The 18713-nt window shown below is 41.9% G+C and overlaps 1 protein-coding gene across 1 annotated transcript in view; it reads right to left on the bottom strand.

Annotated features, from left to right (window-relative positions):
* LOC126248816 (sodium-dependent transporter bedraggled) overlaps window positions 1-18713 on the bottom strand; it is a 777714-nt gene that overhangs the window by 327726 nt on the left and 431275 nt on the right. Inside the window, exon 5 of the mRNA XM_049950225.1 lies at window positions 2127-2228. Within this exon, the coding sequence (XP_049806182.1) occupies window positions 2127-2228 (102 nt within the window). The remainder of the gene's footprint in view (window positions 1-2126; window positions 2229-18713) is intronic.

Raw genomic sequence — 18713 nt, 5'->3', positions numbered from 1 at the left:
GGTGTTGGCCGTCGAATGGCGCTAGCTGCGCAGCATTTGTGCACCGCCGCCGTCAGTGTCAGCCAGTTTGCCGTGGCATACGGAGCTCCATCGCAGTCTTTAACACTGGTAGCATGCCGCGACAGCGTGGACGTGAACCGTATGTGCAGTTGACCGACTTTGAGCGAGGGCGTATAGTGGGCATGCGGGAGGCCGGGTGGACGTACCGCCGAATTGCTCAACACGTGGGGCGTGAGGTCTCCGCAGTACATCGATGTTGTCGCCAGTGGTCGGCGGAAGGTGCACGTGCCCGTCGACCTGGGACCGGACCGCAGCGACGCACGGATGCACGCCAAGACCGTAGGATCCTACGCAGTGCCGTCGGGGACCGCACCGCCACTTCCCAGCAAATTAGGGACACTGTTGCTCCTGGGGTATCGGCGAGGACCATTCGCAACCGTCTCCATGAAGCTGGGCTACGGTCCCGCACACCGTTAGGCCGTCTTCCGCTCACGCCCCAACATCGTGCAGCCCGCCTCCAGTGGTGTCGCGACAGGCGTGAATGGAGGGACGAATGGAGACGTGTCGTCTTCAGCGATGAGAGTCGCTTCTGCCTTGGTGCCAATGATGGTCGTATGCGTGTTTGGCGCCGTGCAGGTGAGCGCCACAATCAGGACTGCATACGACCGAGGCACACAGGGCCAACACCCGTCATCATGGTGTGGGGAGCGATCTCCTACACTGGCCGTACACCACTGGTGATCGTCGAGGGGACACTGAATAGTGCACGGTACATCCAAACCGTCATCGAACCCATCGTTCTACCATTCCTAGACCGGCAAGGGAACTTGCTGTTCCAACAGGACAATGCACGTCCGCATGTATCCCGTGCCACCCAACGTGCTCTAGAAGGTGTAAGTCAACTACCCTGGCCAGCAAGATCTCCGGATCTGTCCCCCATTGAGCATGTTTGGGACTGGATGAAGCGTCGTCTCACGCGGTCTGCACGTCCAGCACGAACGCTGGTCCAACTGAGGCGCCAGGTGGAAATGGCATGGCAAGCCGTTCCACAGGACTACATCCAGCATCTCTACGATCGTCTCCATGGGAGAATAGCAGCCTGCATTGCTGCGAAAGGTGGATATACACTGTACTAGTGCCGACATTGTGCGTGCTCTGTTGCCTGTGTCTATGTGCCTGTGGTTCTGTCAGTGTGATCATGTGATGTATCTGATCCCAGGAATGTGTCAATAAAGTTTCCCCTTCCTGGGACAATGAATTCACGGTGTTCTTATTTCAATTTCCAGGAGTGTATTTTTTAAGTGTTCTGCCAATAAATCGCGGTCTTCACTCACATCATTATCTATGTGATCCTTACAACTGAACTTATTCGTAATTGTAATCCCCAAGTATTTAGTTGAATTTACAGCCTTTAGATTTGTGAGATTTATCGTGTAACATAAATTCAGCGGAATCCTTTTAATACTCGTGTGGACAACTTCACACTCTCCATTATTTAGTAATCTGCCACTCTTTTCACCATACAGGTATCTTTTCTAAATCATTTTGCTATTGGGTTTCATCCTACGAAGACTTTATAAGCCGGTAGATGACAACATTGTACGCTCGGAGCGTTCTCGTTTGTATCACTTTACCACACAGCGTGGCACCGGCACTATAGCTGCAGGAAATATTCTTCGCAGTCGGCCACTTGTTATATGAAGTCATTATAATTTTTATCGGAAGAGAAAACAAAGAAGTAAAAATCTCATTAAGATATGTACTCGAGAGGGTAGCACGAGCAGCATTTGCGCAATAAAGGGAATAGAGAAGGAAGGGCCGGCCGGAGTGGCCGAGCGGTTCTAGGAGCTTCAGTCTGGAACCGCGCGACCGCTACGGTCTCAGGTTCGAATCCTGCCTCGGGCATGGATCTGTGTGATGTCCTTAGGTTAGTTAGGTTTAAGTAGTTCTAAGTTGTAGGGGACTGATGACCTCAGATGTTAAGTCCCATAGTGCTCAGAGCCATTTGAACCATTGTTTTGATAATACGAGCGTTTGCAGTCTCGCTAGCTATACGTTAACTTCCCTGTCGCATCGCACCTTCCCTGTGCTCTCTACCAGCACAGTCGCAAGTTTTAGATACTGACCGTGTAGCGGTGGGGCGCGGTGGCGCGCAGCGGATCTCGCCGCTGCAGCCCGTCGGCCGGTACTGCGATGGAGTGCGGCCGCTGGCTGCGACTACTGCTGCCCTGCAACACGCAAAAAACATGTAATGCTGCAACACACATACTTCGATCCAGCACTTAACAAACGAAAACTGAAACTAAATCACTTACACATTCAATAAATTGATTGTAGCGGTGTGACGTGAGATGGCGGTCATGCTGAAACAACCTATTTTCGGTTACACCGGCTCTTTTCGCGTCCATCTTAACCTAACGGTTAAAACCGCTCGAAATACCCGCCTCAACGATAAACGCCTTTGTTTTAACGGTGTCCATCCCAAATGCTGTATCGTGTCTGTGACACACTGACCGCTATTTCGCGATAATACAAAACGTGCTGCTCCTCGTTGATCTTTCTCGATGTATTCCGTTAATCCTATCTGGTAATGATCCCACACCGCGCAGCAGTACGCTAAAAGAGAACAGACAAGCGTAGTGTAGACAGTATCTTTTGTAGATCTGTTGCATCTTCTAAGTGCTCACCCAATAAATTGCACTCTTTGGTTTGCCTGCTCCACAACATTTTCTATACGTTCTTTCCAATTTAAATTGTTTGTAATTGTAATTCCTACGAAGTCAGTTGAATTTACGGCCTTTACATTTCATTGATTTATCATGTAACCAGAGTTTAGCACATTCCTTTTAGCACTGATGTGGATGACCTCACACGTCTGTCTATTTAGGGTCAATTGCCAATTTCCGCACCATTCAGATATCTTTTCTAAATCGTTTTGCAATTCGTTTTGATCTTCTGATGAGTTTACTAGATGATAAACGACAGCATCATCTGCAAACAACCTAAGACGGCTGCTCAGATTGTCTCCTAAATCGTTTATATAGATAAGAAACAGCAGAGAGCCTACACCACTACCTTGGGGAACGCCAGATATCACTTCTGTTTTACTCGATGACTTACCGTCAACTACTATCGACAGTGACCTCTCTGACAGGAAATCACGAATCCCGTCACATAACTGAGACGATATTCCATAAGCACGCAATTTCACTACAAGCTGCTTGTGTGGTAAAGTGTAAAAAATCTTCTGGAAATCTAGAAATACAGAATAAATTTGAACCCCTGTTGTCAATAGCACTCAACACTTCACGTGTGTAAAGCGCTAATTGTGTTTCACAGGAACGATGTTTTCGAAAACCGTGTTGATTGTATGTCAATGGCCCATTCTCTTCGAGGTAATTCATAATGTTAGAACACAATATTAGGTTCCAAAGTCCTGCTGCATATCGATGTAAATGATACGGGCCTGTAATTTAGTGGATCACTTCTTCTACCTTCCTTGAATATTGGTTTGACCTGTGCAACTGTCCCGTCTTCGGGTACGTATCTTTTGTCGAGCTACTGGTTGTATATGATTGTTAAGTATGGAGCTATTGCATCAGCATTCTCTGAAAGGAATCTAACTGGTATACAGTCTGGACCAGAAGACTTGCTTTTATTAAGTTGCTTCACTACTCCGAGGATATCTACTTCTACCTTACTCATGTTGGCAGCTGTTCTTGATTCGAATTTTGGAATATCGTCTTCTATGGTGAAGGAATTTCGGAAGGATGTGTTTAGTAACGCTGTTTTCTCAGCACTGTTGTCGGTAGTATAGCCATTGCGCAGAGAAGGCATTAACTGTGCATTGCCACTAGCATACTTTACATACGACCGTAACCTATTTGGATTTTCTGTCAGGTTTCGAGATGAAGTTTCGTTGTGGAAACTATTGTAAGTATCCCACACTGATGTTCGTGCTAAATTTCGAGCTTCTGTAAAAGATCGCCAATCTTGGAGACATGACGACACATACACATGGAAAAAAAAAAGTTTATACAGACGTCATATTCGGTGTAGAGAAAATGTTTGTCTTGAACGTAATGTGTAGATATAAGAGAGAGTATGAATGCTTTCATAGCGGGAAGACGTCCCAATATATATATATATATATATATATATATATATATATATATATATATATGTGTGTGTGTGTGTGGTGGAAGATGCAGTCAGTCTGGTTACTGCTCGTATTTCATTGTCAGTCTGTGCAAGTTGATTACCAGCACTGCTCATTTTTCAGTATCATTCGACAGCTCCATCTGCCAGGCCACTATCTTCTTTCCTTCTGATTAACATTTTACCGTAGTATATTATTATGATTTTAAAATAATCAATCACACACACATTTGCGATAGATGGAGCTGGGTGAGTGTAACGTGCACATATATCCATACGGAAAACACCCACCCAACCTCGAGCACTGGGTTATCAACATAGCAACGTACATGTAAGCAAAATAGTGCGTAATTAGACCCACACTTGGATGGTATGACGCAAATTGTTGCCATCTTGAGTCTTTACACAGATATTTTTTTTGTTTTTGCTACCGACATGAATCACCGACCAAATTGTGTCTAATGCAAAATATTACCTGTCTTTAATTCTAATTATTTAATGTGAAAATTGATTACACAAATCAATATTGTTGTTGTGCTCATCTAAAATAACGTATACTGAGAAGTTTACTGCTACTACACAGGGTGCATAATCGAAGCACTGTAGAGCTAAGCCTAGAGTGGGCGTATTATTTTATCAATATACACGTCTTAGCTCTACTTAAAATGATATCGAATCCATGCATACATTATGAGGACCATCTTTGCTAGGGTAACATTATCACATTTTTACATATACAGGGTGTTTCCGTAGCAGCGTGCAAAAATTTAATAGAATATAGAGAATGGTCAACCGAAGAATTTGCTGTAGGGAACCTGGGTTCGGAGAAGCCAGTTTAAGGAGATAATAGGAACAAAATCAAATTACTGTGTACTTTTTTAACTGCAAAAACTATCATTGACACAATGAACGTACCATTTGTACAGTAGCTTACAAAATATGCTGAAACTGACGGCCAGCAACCTAAATGCAAGAACTGGCATCAGCGAACAAGATTCTGACGCACCGTTACAAATATTCCTGGTGTGTTTCGAATCAAATCACAGGCAGCACAATCTTTTTTATCTCTTTATAATATGACATACGACTAAAATATTGTAAGGTTATGACACCTCTCCTCAAAAGTACATTAATGTGCATTACACAAAGAACTGTTGATACAATTAAAGCATTACTTTTTTCCTTGTGCTACACCTGAAAGAAAACACCATATTAATGTCCATGTTTTATGAACACTGTGTCATTGGTATTTCTCAGATATCTCTCATAGATAACTACTTCGTCACCTCTGTCCCCTCCTCTGTCTCTGGTGCATTCACCACAGCCGTCATCACCCAAATAGAAAGAAGCAGTTTTCTCCTCCAAGTTCACCAAACTATTTTTATACAAATATTTATAACAATTACATCTTCAACAGTATAGAAATAGGACCTTCTTGTCTCGTTCTATTTCAAGCCGTTCTTTATCTATGAACTTATCTGTGTCTTCAACTCATCAGCGTCTTCAAATCTTTTACCGCTACTCTTAAATTTTCTACGTTTGAGGTTGTGTGTTTCGAGAGTGACTCGAATCGTATTTCTGAGGTTTTACATTTCATTTTTTCACAACAATCTACGTGCATGTCTACATTTGGTGTAACATCTATTATGGTGTAGTTTGTCTAGATCACCTTGTCTGATTGAATACAAATGTGTGATTCTTCTGAAGTTTCATTATTCCCATTCCATTCAGTTTAATATCCTGAGATGGATATGTGTTACAGGAAACGGTTATACCTTCCACCTTAGGTACTACATATAACCATTCATTTGCATTTAAATGTGTCTATAAACTTCTAACGAAGTAATTATCTTCATAAAGCTACCAGGGATGTGAGTTTCTTGTAATAACTTCAGTTCACAGTCCTCTTGGTTATACATTGAGATTAACCCAAACGTTTGTTTATACTTCTCTGTTTACCCGTTTCCTTGCTCTCTAACTGATCATGTGATAACTCAGCGCACAACTTCTTGATGTCATCCACCAATAAATATTCTTTCTCTGGTGATATGTATGAATATAGTCTGGTTGTAGATGTCAGTTTCATTAATTTAATTGTTAGTGGCAACATTTTATGCAAAGTAAACTCCTTATTCTCAGTTAGTTGAATTCTAATTACATAATATAACACAACAATGGTTCAATACATCAAAATCTTTAACTTTTAACAGTATGTACCCATATTCTTCAATTAAAGGTATTGGGAACCTTATTTCTCTTAATTAATCTTGAATTAGTCTTAGATGTTTAACAATGTGGACTGAATTTACAGTGCGTGGTGCAAGAATGACTTTCTGTGCACGAATTTACTAATTGTTCATATTCCATATTTAATTAATTAAATAAGGTTTGTTATTTTAAGAGTTGTTCTTTGATCGTCATGAATGTTGCAGCCTCTTCAGACCATTATCTGTAATCCTCAGAAAGTATGTGATGAATTGTTATAGTTTCGTCATTCCGTTCTTGAGCAATTTCTCGTTTGTGGCAATTGAATGTACTGTCTGATTCAAACCAGACAATACGGTCTTGACTGCAGCTACTTGTTCTTTGGATAATTTCAGCAATTGTTCTGACCTAGACTCCTCACTTTCGATATGCGTCTTATAATATGCAACATCTGCTTCATCCAAGGTTCCAAACATAATTTTATTAATTTTTCCTACGCAGTATAGAATTCCCTTTCTGTCACCCTCCTGGCCGTGTTAACTATTGTATTATGAACTCTGTTTCGTGCAACCACTCTGTTGTGTGTAGCCCTGTTGATTAACACATTACATTCTACATTGCTTATATTTAGGTGGTCCAGTCTGTCTTTACGCCGCTGTACTGCCCTCAGTCCTACCAGTTTTATAGCATGAAATTTCTTGTCTACTGTTCTGAGATTCATACATGTTGCCAACTTCCAGGCTGTACCGGTTATATCGACTTCTCCTTCATGATGGTAATCTATTCCTAGGAATGTCTTTATCATGTGAATCACCATGATCTTTTAAAGCGCTCCATGCACTCGATAACTGCAGGCCCACAACCCACTGGTGAAATCAGACTCTAAGGTAGGTATGGCTGCTTCTGGCACCATGATTGGTCTGGTAGCGAAATCCTGATCGTACTCCGTTAAAATCTTTAGAAAAATTTTGCTAACTTCTCTTAATAGTCGTCTCCTATTTGTTATTAATACTACATTAGGTAATTCTATTTTATCACTTCGCATGGTCCTCTGAATTGGGACTCCAAATTTTAATCTCTTATGTCTTACTATCTCATCATCCATTAAGTCTATCCCCTACCTGAAATGTTCTTGAATGTTCTATTTTGTTGTACTGGACTCTGCTTGCTTCTTTGGCCTCCTTTATTTTATATCTGGTTACTCGATACACGTATTGCATCTTTTTTAACTGATCTATGAGTTTGTCACAATTTTTCTCTATGGTGGCTGTCTCTTTCTGTAACACTCCTGGCAAATTTCCGGTTCTCCCGAAAGCTAATTCAAAGATGGCATAGCTTGTGCTTCTCTGTGATGAAGTATTGAAATCGAAAGTACTGTAGGGAACCTTCACGTCACAATTGCTAAGAGGTCCTCATTTATGAAAGCCTCAAATTCTTCACTAGCGTCCTTTCTAATGCGCCATTGATCTGTGGGTGAAAAGCGGTTGTCTATATTTTTTATCATTAATAATTTGCATGTTCTCTTAAACATTTTACTTAGAAAGTTCGCTCCTTGGTCTGTAAACAACACTGAAGGGATACGATACTGTAACACAATTTCTGCTTCGAATTTTTCTGCTCCTTTGTTTGCGTCTTGTCTCTGTAACTGTACTGCTACTGTAAACTTGCACAGATCGTCTTGAAATGTTAAGATATCTGTTGCCTTTTGACGTTATATCCAATGCACCGACTAGATCCCTATTGCATTTGTCAAAAACAGTTCCTGCAGTGTCCATAATCGGTTATGGCATTTCTGTCCTCCTCTGAGGAAATTTATTTCGTTGGTATTTGTCACATGTTCTGATGTACTCCTCAATACACCTTTTCATTCCTTTCGACGTGCCATATTTCTTTAAATGATCCGAAGTTCGGTGCATCCCTTGATGACTCCTCAATGGATTGTCGTTTACTTCTTTTATTAATTTCGGCATTCTGCTCATCATTGAGCTGTACCGTGTCTTCATCTAATTCATTATGCTCTGTTATTTTTATTTTTTCTCTGGTTTCTCCTACGAGTGCCTCTTCATTAGCTTGTCATATTTTACTTAATGCACCCACATGGGGATTCAATCAGCCTGGTTGATTGTAGGCTCTGGTTTCCGCCTTTTTGCAAACACATTGTTTTTTCCTTATGTACAATCTCGTAAAATATTCTCCAAGTTTTAATCTCCATTTTAATAAACGTGCTGATGAGTGTTTTTCACTAAAAATCCACATTAATGGCTTGTGATGCGTTACAATTTTGAATCATCTTCCATACATCTCCGGTCGAAATTGTTTTGTTGCCCAAAATAATACTAAGCAGTCCTGCTCAGTGACTGAATAATTTCTCTGACTTATTCAGTGACCTTGAAGCGTATGATATGAGTAGGTCGCTTCCAATATTGCCTTGTGATAAAATTGTGCCGATTGCCTCTCCACTTGGGTCTGTCATAATGATAAAACGTTTCGCAGAGTCAGGATACTGCAGTATGGGAGGACTGATTAACTTCTCTTTTAATTTTTCAAACACCTCTTGCTGTTTTCTTTCCCAGTAATAAGTATAGCAACTTATGCAAAGGGTCTTTAAAAAGTCTTTAATGAATTGCCAATAATATCCTACTAAATCTAGTTATCCTTTTCACTGTTTTCTTTTTTATCCTTGGCACTCTGAATATCTCCACCTTCTGTGCATGGGCTGTATTGTTACCTGTTATTTTAAGTCCCAAAAATTTTACTTCCTTCTGTAAAAATTCATTCTTGTCTGGCTGCAACTTCAGCCGGTGTTCCCTTAGTCTGTCGAAAATCTCTCACAATTTATCACTGAGTTCGTTCAAGGAATTCTCATAACAAATAATGTCATTTACGTATACCAAGCACTTTGTTCCCTATAACCCTGTTGGTGCGACATTCATTACTTTCTGGAATGTACCAGGTGTTCCTTTCAAACCCACTGGCATCCTCTTGTAGCTGTAGTGTTGATAATGAGCACTAAAGGTAGTTTTCTCCCTGTCCTGAGGAGGGGGTCCATTAATATCTGGTGGTATCCACTTGCTAAATACAATGTGGAAAAATAATTTGCTTTTCCTGTCTGGTACAAAATTTCCCATATGTTCAGGAATGGGAATGTCTCACCAAGTGAAACTGCGTTTACTTAACGGTAATCAATCACCAACCCATGTTTTTTTACCCACTGGCATCTAAGTACTTATGAACAAATAACGTGGACATGTTCCATGGATTTTGACTATGACAATGTCATCAGCCAACATTTGTTCTACGTGCTCTCGTAATATCTTCCTCCGCGATTCTGTGATCCGATATGGTCTGACATTTACAACTTTGCCCATGTGATCGAGCAAAGTAGGAAGTAAATGACAATCTGTTACCACTCAAATGGAAGACATCACAAATGCACTACACAGTTTCTCTAATTCATGTTTCCCTTCCACAATTAGCTGCCCTCTTCACAAGGTGTCTCTGACATGAACTATCTTAGTATTGTAATCCTGAGCCCATTCCAGCGTTTCCTAGTGCCCTCCTTGCTGTTGCTTTGCTGCGTAAAGTTTCACCAAATAAATACGCAGAAATAACTTCACACTATCTCATTGGTGTTCACCATACTGATAATACACCTACCTTGTGTATTTCGTACTAGAGCATCTGGAATGTATATCCCTTTTGTACTTGTTTTCGTACTATAATCTGTTTGCCTTCCGGATACATCTCATGTGCCTTTATTCTGATTCTCTTTTCTTCTCTGGATCCGATAATTTCCTTCTGTCATGACTTTCTCTTTCCTAGCTGTGTGCTGTTCTGCTACCCTATGTGACTCTCCCTTGCTTGATAGTTGCTTCAGTCTGTTTCCTCCACAGACAGCGCTCTGTCCTTTTCAATTCCCACTCCATTGTTTATTCTCAGGGAACTCGTTTGTCATACCCATATTTTCCTGATGGCCTTTTCGTGCCCTCCTCACCTGTACAACAGCGTTTTGTGGTTCTGTCTATCCCTTTTGTACCTCCCCTCCAGGTACTGTCAACGACAGAATGTCCCACTTATCTACTTTTAATAGTCTATCACTGTAGCTATTCACAGCTCTCTATTTTTGTAGGAAATTCCTGCCTGCCAAACCACTATTTGTACATCTATTTCCTTCCTTAAAATGTGGGATTTGTGCTCTTGTAACACATTTCAGGCTATTCCCAAATCCAATACCACTGTCTCAGGTGTGCTCACTGTACAACATGTTACACCTGTGAACCTCTATACCTCTTGCTTACTTATTGGTAAATCGGTAATCATAGATTCTTCTTTCATAAGACTAATATAGGCTCGTGTATACAGGGTGAGTCACCTAACGTTACCCCTGGATATATTTCGTAAACCACATCAAATACTGACGAACCGATTCCACAGACCGAACGTGAGGAGAGGGGCTAGGGTAATTGTTTAATACAAACCATATAAAAATGCACGGAAGTATGTTTTTAACACAAACCTACGTTTTTTAAAATGGAACCACGTTAGTTTTGTTAGCACATCTGAACATAACGAACAAATACGTAATCAGTGCCGTTTGTTGCATTGTAAAATGTTAATTACATCCGGAGATATTGTAACCTAAAGTTGACGCTTGAAACCTCGGACGTTCAGTTGCGTGTTGTAACAAACACGGGCCACGGTCGGCGAGCAGCATCTGCAGGGATATGTTTACGATGACGACCGTGTTTACGAGTGTGGCTGTAGTGCACTGTTGTGGTTTGGTCTAGCTGTCGCAGTGTCCGCATGTAGCGCTTGCTGCTATTGTTATTCTGCATTCGTCTCCGCACGCAGACCAACTGTAGTACACCGTGTTACCAGACGTCTGTGATGTGTAGTGTTACAGGAACTGTGACCATGGTGTATTCGAACTCTGAAAAGGCGGAGATGATACTCATCTATGGCGAGTGTCGACGAAATGCAGCTGAAGCCTGCAGGGTGTATGCAGAACGGTACCCGGACAGAGAGCATCCAACGTGCCGCACATTGCAAAACATCTACCGCCAACTGTATGCAACAGGTATGGTCGTAGCACGCAAACGGGTCCGTAACAGGCCCGTCACAGGAGAAGCGGGTGCAGTTGGTGTGTTAGCTGCTGTTGCCATGAACCCACACATGAGTACACGGGACATTGCGAGAGCCGGTGGACTGAGTCAAAGTAGTGTCATGCGCATACTGCATCGTCACCGCTTTCACCCGTTTCATGTGTCGCTACATCAGCAATTACATGGTGATGACTTTAATCATCGAGTGCAATTCTGTCAATGGGCATTAACAGAGAATGCGTTGCAGTTCTACCTGTTTACCGATGAAGCGGGTTTCACAAACCACGGGGCAGTGAATCTACGGAACATGCATTACTGGTCCGTGGACAATCCTCGCTGGCTCAGACAGGTAGAGCGACAGCGACCGTGGACTGTAAATGTATGGTGCGGAATCATTGGCGACCACCTCATTGGTCCTCACTTCATTGCAGGGGCCCAAACAGCTGCAACATACATCGCGTTTCTACAGAATGATCTGCCAACGTTGCTCGAAAATCTCCCACTGGAAACGCGTCGACGCATGTGGTATCAGCATGATGGTGCACCTGCACATTCCGCAATTAACACTAGGCTGACCCTTCACAGGATGTTCGACGGGCGTTTCATAGGACGTGGAGGACGCATAAATTGGCCAGCCCGTTCTCCTGATCTTACACCTCTGGACTTCTTTCTGTGGGGCACGTTAAAGGAGAATGTGTGCCGTGATGTGCCTACAACCCCAGAGGATATGAAACAACGTATTGTGGCAGCCTGCGGCGACAGTACACCAGATGTACTGCGGCGTGTACGACATTCATTACGCCAGAGATTGCAATTGTGTGCAGCAAATGATGGCCACCACATTGAACATCTATTGGCCTGACATGTCGGGACACACTGTATTCCACTCCGTAATTGAAAACGGAAACCACGTGTGTACGTGTACCTCACCCCTTATGGTAATGTACATGTGCGTCAGTGAAAAAGACCAATAAAAAGGTGTTAGCATGTGGACGTAATGTGCTGTTCCAGTCTCTTCTGTGCCTAAGGTCCATCACCGTTCCCTTTGGATCCCTACGTAATTCGGTGCTCTCCGATACACACGATCGAACAGCGGAGGAGTGGTACTCAAGCGTCAACTTTAGGTTACAATATCTCCGGATGTAATTAACATTTTACAATGCAACAAACGGCACTGATTACGTATTTGTTTATATGTTCAGATGTGCTAACAAAACTAACGGGGTTCCATTTAAAAAAACGTAGGTTTGTGTTAAAAAACATACTTCCGTGCATTTTTGTATGGTTTGTATTAACCAATTACACTAGCCCCTCTCCTCACGTTCGGTCTGTGGAATCGATTCGTCAGTATTTGATGTGGTTTACGAAATATATCCAGCGGTAATGTTAGGTGACTCACCCTGTATACTACGAAATTAAACTCTTTACCGAATTATTTGCAGTTGGTCATCATTACATCACTTTCTGCGTTGCAGCCCACTACACTAACCGTGGGCCATCTGACAGTGATGATGCTTGGCTTTTGCAGATATCACCAGCTTAGTTTCCCATTCTGTTTTTTTTTTATCTTGTGGGCTTTTCCCTACATTAATACAATTTATGTCCGAACTTATCATACAGAAAACATTTAGGAGTTCTGCAGTCCTTTGTATTATGTCCAGCCTGTGACACTGTTCACAGATTATTATTTTGGGACATTTCATATCTGTATGTCTGGACTAATCCCAATGGTAACAAAAATCTTGGGACATCGTGGCTTCCTCTGCCCTGGTGGCTGTCTGCACCCATCTTAATTTGGTAGTCGTTTGGTGGTTGTCACAGTGTTTGGCTACATGTCCCATTTTACCAGAACTGTAAATCTTCGTATTGCTTGTCTGTTTATTATTACTATTATTATTATTATTATTATTATTATTACCCTGCCAACTTTGTCGCCTAGTGAACTGACTTTTTTCTTCCACAGAAACTGCTGTACTCTCCCGTTATTGCGCTATCTTAATTGCATCACTTAGGCTATTGTCTTCTCCCTTACTATCCACAGTGGTCTGTATTCTCTCATTTGACAGTCCTTCAATGAAACATGCGAGACATACTGCGAAACTAACTCCACTGTGTATCTCAGCTGCTCGTTATCCTGTTTCCCCACAAGGTTACTGATTCCCCTGAATATTGTCTGGCCTGAAACTTCCTACACACTTTAAAATCATCTATTCTCCTGTCAGAATAATTCTTCTCTGAAATAGTTCGTACTTCCAGCAACTTATTCATCTTATCCCTCACTCACAATATGACTCTTACATCCCCTGCTAGTTTGGATTTTACATACTGGGACAATAATATCTCATCCTCGCTTTTTATCATTTCAAATGTAGCATTCACGTTGTCAGTGAACTTATAGAATTCCTTTTTGCTACCGTCAAATATCTTTGGAACTAATACTAGTACAGTCGCAGTGGATCATATAATCTGTCGAGCTGTTTTGGCTTCAAATGGCTCTGAGCACTATGGGACTTAACTGCTGAGGTCATCAGTCCCCTAGAACTTAGAACTACTTAAACCTAACTAACCTAAGGACATCACACACATCCATGCCCGAGGCAGGATTCGAACCTGCGACCGCAGCGGTCGCGCGGTTCCAGACTGTAGCGCCTAGAACCGCTCGGCCACTCCGGGCGGCGAGCTGTTTTGTCTGTTCTGATGACTTGATGCTATATTGCTCTTTCGACCTACTGGCGTTCCGTGTCTTAGGCGCCGTTACTCGTACTAGTTTGTCTACTGTGCTCTTCCGGTTTCTGAATCTTTGATACTGTGATTCGTAAGGGCCTCCTCTTCTCACGGTGATACTCGGTGACACAGCTGATAGATTTTCTCATGGATTTCTGTAATCTTCGTATTTTTTTATTACACACCTTCACACATATAAACATGCACACCCCAAACATCTGACAGGCAATGTTTACATTTCGCATCCCGGGAGGTTCAATCCAGTAATATGGAGTCGGTGGGGCCTGAATGACGCAATATGGGCGTTGACGACAGTGTGAGTTTCTGGTGGTGTAGTAACTACCCTAATTAGTCTTTATAGTGGAGATGAGAGGGAGCAGAACCTCTCCTCTGTTGCTTAGGATGGTATTAGCGACTGTTGACGAAGAGATGGTTTTGGCAGGAATGGTTTGCTGAAGTAGAACGTTGTTAATCTTCTTTAAACAGATTTTTTCTGAACACGTTGACATGTGAGGTGTCCGACCTTCTACACCTTGTTATACATACAGAATCATGTAGATTCAGTCAGAAACCTTTCTGGGTGTCCTTCTTTTGTCACAAATGAGCTACTGTTTCTATGAGACATAGGTGCTCTTACTGTTACTCGTTCTCTGAACTACTGATTCTCTGGCCACATGCCTTACCTAATCAATCACTGGCTCTTGGCTTTACTCGTGGGAGACAAGTATTTCACTGAGACTTGTTCCTATTATTAGCCGAGTCCTCAACAGCAGCTATTTGAGACAAAGACCAGCTGTCTCTTATGAACACTATTCCAATGAAATGTGCTACTTACCTAAGATTTGTAAATGTGTCCATAAGAGTTTCACTGTCTTCTCGTAGTCGAAGTTTCTAAAATTTCATCAGTAGCTGCTGTTAGGCGCAACTGCCAAATGACGTCATGTACTACCTGGAAACTGGATACTTGGCACTTGACACTTGATTCTCCTACTGCTCACGGCTGATCCATTATACAGTTATTAATTGCCCTCCATTCCGATCTACTTGCACACGACCATCTTCAATATCTTAGTGGAACATTCCATCCGCATGTGATTGCCTTAATTCTTGTTTAACATTCCAAATTCACTTCGATCCTGGAATAGTTTGGCGGGGTGACAAGTATTAGTCCCATACTGGCTCTCTGATTCACCTGCGAGAGAGAGCTCGTTGCCAGATGTGTCTAAACGCGTTATCTTTTACAATTATCCTGTTTGCCTTTCCATCTCGTCATGTACGCGGACTGTCTGGAATTCAGAAATCTGCTCCATCCTTTTCCTCTTTATGATATGATGTATAACTAAAATATTCCAACGTCACAATAAAAGATAGAGAAAAATTGTGCCTTTCTGATGGGTAAAGGGGGCAATGTGTGTTCCTCGGACTTGGACCGCTACCTTTTAAAGTCTTTGTATATGTAGTGCCAAGGTCGTTCTGCAGTTTTGTTTACTGGAACGTATTATAGTTACATGCTGATCATGTGATCGTGTCTTCTTTTTATGGTTATGACTCCTAAAATTAGAATACATAACTGTTATTTTTTCAGCTGAATATGTACATGTTGTGGAAGACTGTAATTTTTATGGATTATTCGTCGATGGTACGCTACAATACGATACCTTGATACTCTGCTTAAAAAAGGCAATAAGGACCTATAACGCATGATAAAAATATATTCTGTATACTTATACTCTTCTTTATTTTAATGAAGAAAATAGATTACACAGAAAAAGCGATACTGACAGTTGTTTTGTAGACTATCAATTGATGGAATTCAATGTCGCTCGGCTGGATGACCGAAATGAATTCGTCAGCCTGGTTGCTGGACTCAGTTACTTCCTACAGAACTAAGACTGGGAAACATGTTTTATTACACACTATGCCTATCAGAAACATACCCTTCCCAGATGTGTTACATTTCCAGCACGCAGCGCTAATGTCAGTGTAGTATTGTAAATAAGTACCTACTTTTACTCATCGATTTATAATTATTTATTATATCCATAATACGTTTGATTTTCAGTGGTGTCAACCAAAGAACGGGGTGCCAGGACGAGGTTGGTACCTCACGACAAAACCATAAGCAAACATGGTCAGTGTAACACGCCCATAAGAGTCTCCATGTAACACCGCAACGCAGTGCTGCTCAGGCCACGCTTCAGTTATTGCCAAGGCCGACAGTACCATTTCTGTACCAGGTCAGCAGTGCGATAGCTGTATTAGACAGAACTTCGGTATAAATGTATATCGTCAATAGTGCTCTGTACAAAGAGATTAGTACCTTGTTCTGTATCAAACGATACGTTCATGTTCAATGACAGTAACAAATGCTGATGACATTCCTAAGGACATGTATTGTTACAAATATTTCATATTGTTCAAATGGTAATAAAGCGATCTAACATTTTGTGTTTTGTAGTATCACCTCGTTCAAAAATGGTTCAAATGGCTCTGAGCACTATGGGACTCAACTGCTGAGGTCATTAGTCCCCTAGAACTTAGAACTAGTTAAACCTAACTAACCTAAGGACATCACAAACATCCATGCCCGAGGCAGGATTCGAACCTGCGACCGTAGCGGTCTTGCGGTTCCAGACTGCAGCGCCTTTAACCGCACGGCCACTTAGTATCACCTCGTCCTACTGCAGTAGTAAAGCTAAGAACCCACCACTGTCCCTAGGAATGTTATTTCGTGTAGTATAACATTTTCGTATGAAGAAAAAATATGGGATTTGCTCGACAGGCTGACGCACTTAACAGGTTCGATTAATAAATGTCAACTATAATTATCGTTATAACTATACTGTAGAGCTTTCATAGAAGCCTACTTCGTCAGTCCAGTATATGTATAATTCCGAAAAAATATTAGACATACGCCTGCACACAGATTCATCGTGTTTCTCAATGCTTGTATGCACTCTGTGTCGCTTATTGCTTATAAGAGGATCACAGAGTCATGACGTCTCTTCCAAAAAATTTTAGAACAACCATATACTCTGTTTGGTACCTTTTACCACTCACAAAAGTGGAGCTAGAGAGGAAATGTCTGTCTGTACAAGTCCTAGATTCTCTTATCTTAAGCAAAATGTATGTTGTCCAATTTAAGTTCACATAATACTTGCATGTTGTCTCAACCTATTGGTAACAGGTCCGGCATTACGATTCTGCTTTTGGGTGAAGTCTTCTGCTTAGTAAGGGGTGAGTTACTGCATTTCTGCAAGCAACAAAAGATTCACTACTGTTACGTGTGGATAAGAAGCAGTATGTGGACCTGTTTTGTGATACTTGAGTCATAATTTACCACTGCTTACGTAACCAAAACGGACATTTAATGGTCCCATCACAATGGTAAACATGACAAGTTAGTGCATATTTGCTTTAGCAAATTTCTTCTTACAAGGGAACCTCCTCATCGCACCCCCCTCAGATTTAGTTATAAGTTGGCACAGGGATAGGCCTTGAAAAACTGAACACAGATCAATCGAGAAAACAGGAAGAAGTTGTGTGGAACTATGAAAAAAATAAGCAAAATATACAAACTGAGTAGTCCATGCGCAAGGTAGGCAACATCAAGGAGAGTGTCAGCTTACGAGCGCCGTGGTCCCGTGGTTAGCGTGAGCAGCTGCGGAACGAGAGGTCCTTAGTTCAAATCTTCTCTCGAGTGAAAAGTTTAATTTTTTATTTTCAGATAATTATCAAAGTTCAGGCACTCACACATAATCAACTTCGCTCTCCAAAATTCCAGGACATGTTCAGATTTGCTTGGACATATGCAGGATTTGCCGGTCTACGCACGGAAACATTTGAAAACGTAAAAAACATATGTTTTGACAGAGCACAGGGAAAACTGTGCGACTGTGAAACTGTTGCATTCATTTGTTGCAGTTTATGTGACAATCTCTTATGTTTTCATAACTTTTTTGGGAGTGATTACCTAAATCCGGCAAGGTAGAAGAATCTTTTTACCCAGTCACCAAGTGTGCAAGTTAGGTGGGTCGACAACACATTCCTCTCATGTGACGCACATGCCGTCACCAGTGTCGTGAAGAATATATCAGACGTGTTTTCCTGTGGAGGAATCGGTTGACCTATGACCTTGCGATCAAATGTTTTCGGTTCCTATTGGAGAGGCACGTCCTTTCGTCTACTAATCGCACGGTTTTGCGGTGCGGTCGCAAAACACTGACACTAAACTTATTACAGTGAATAGAGACGTCAATGAATGAACGGACAGATCGTAACTTTGCGAAAATAAAGAAAGTAAAATTTTCACTCGAGGGAGAACTCGAACCAAGGACCTCTCGTTCCGCAGTTGCTCACTCTCACCACGGGACCACGGCGCTCCTCAGCTAAGGTTGTCCTTGATGTTGCATATCTCGCACATGGACTACTCAGTTTGTATATTTTGCCTATTTTTTCATAGTTCCAGACAACTTCTTCGCCGGCCGAAGTGGCCGTGCGGTTAAAGGCGCTGCAGTCTGGAAC

This window comes from Schistocerca nitens, chromosome 3, assembly GCF_023898315.1.
Source record: "Schistocerca nitens isolate TAMUIC-IGC-003100 chromosome 3, iqSchNite1.1, whole genome shotgun sequence".
Classification (NCBI taxonomy): domain Eukaryota; kingdom Metazoa; phylum Arthropoda; class Insecta; order Orthoptera; family Acrididae; genus Schistocerca; species Schistocerca nitens.
This window is presented reverse-complemented; position numbering and strand designations above follow the sequence as displayed.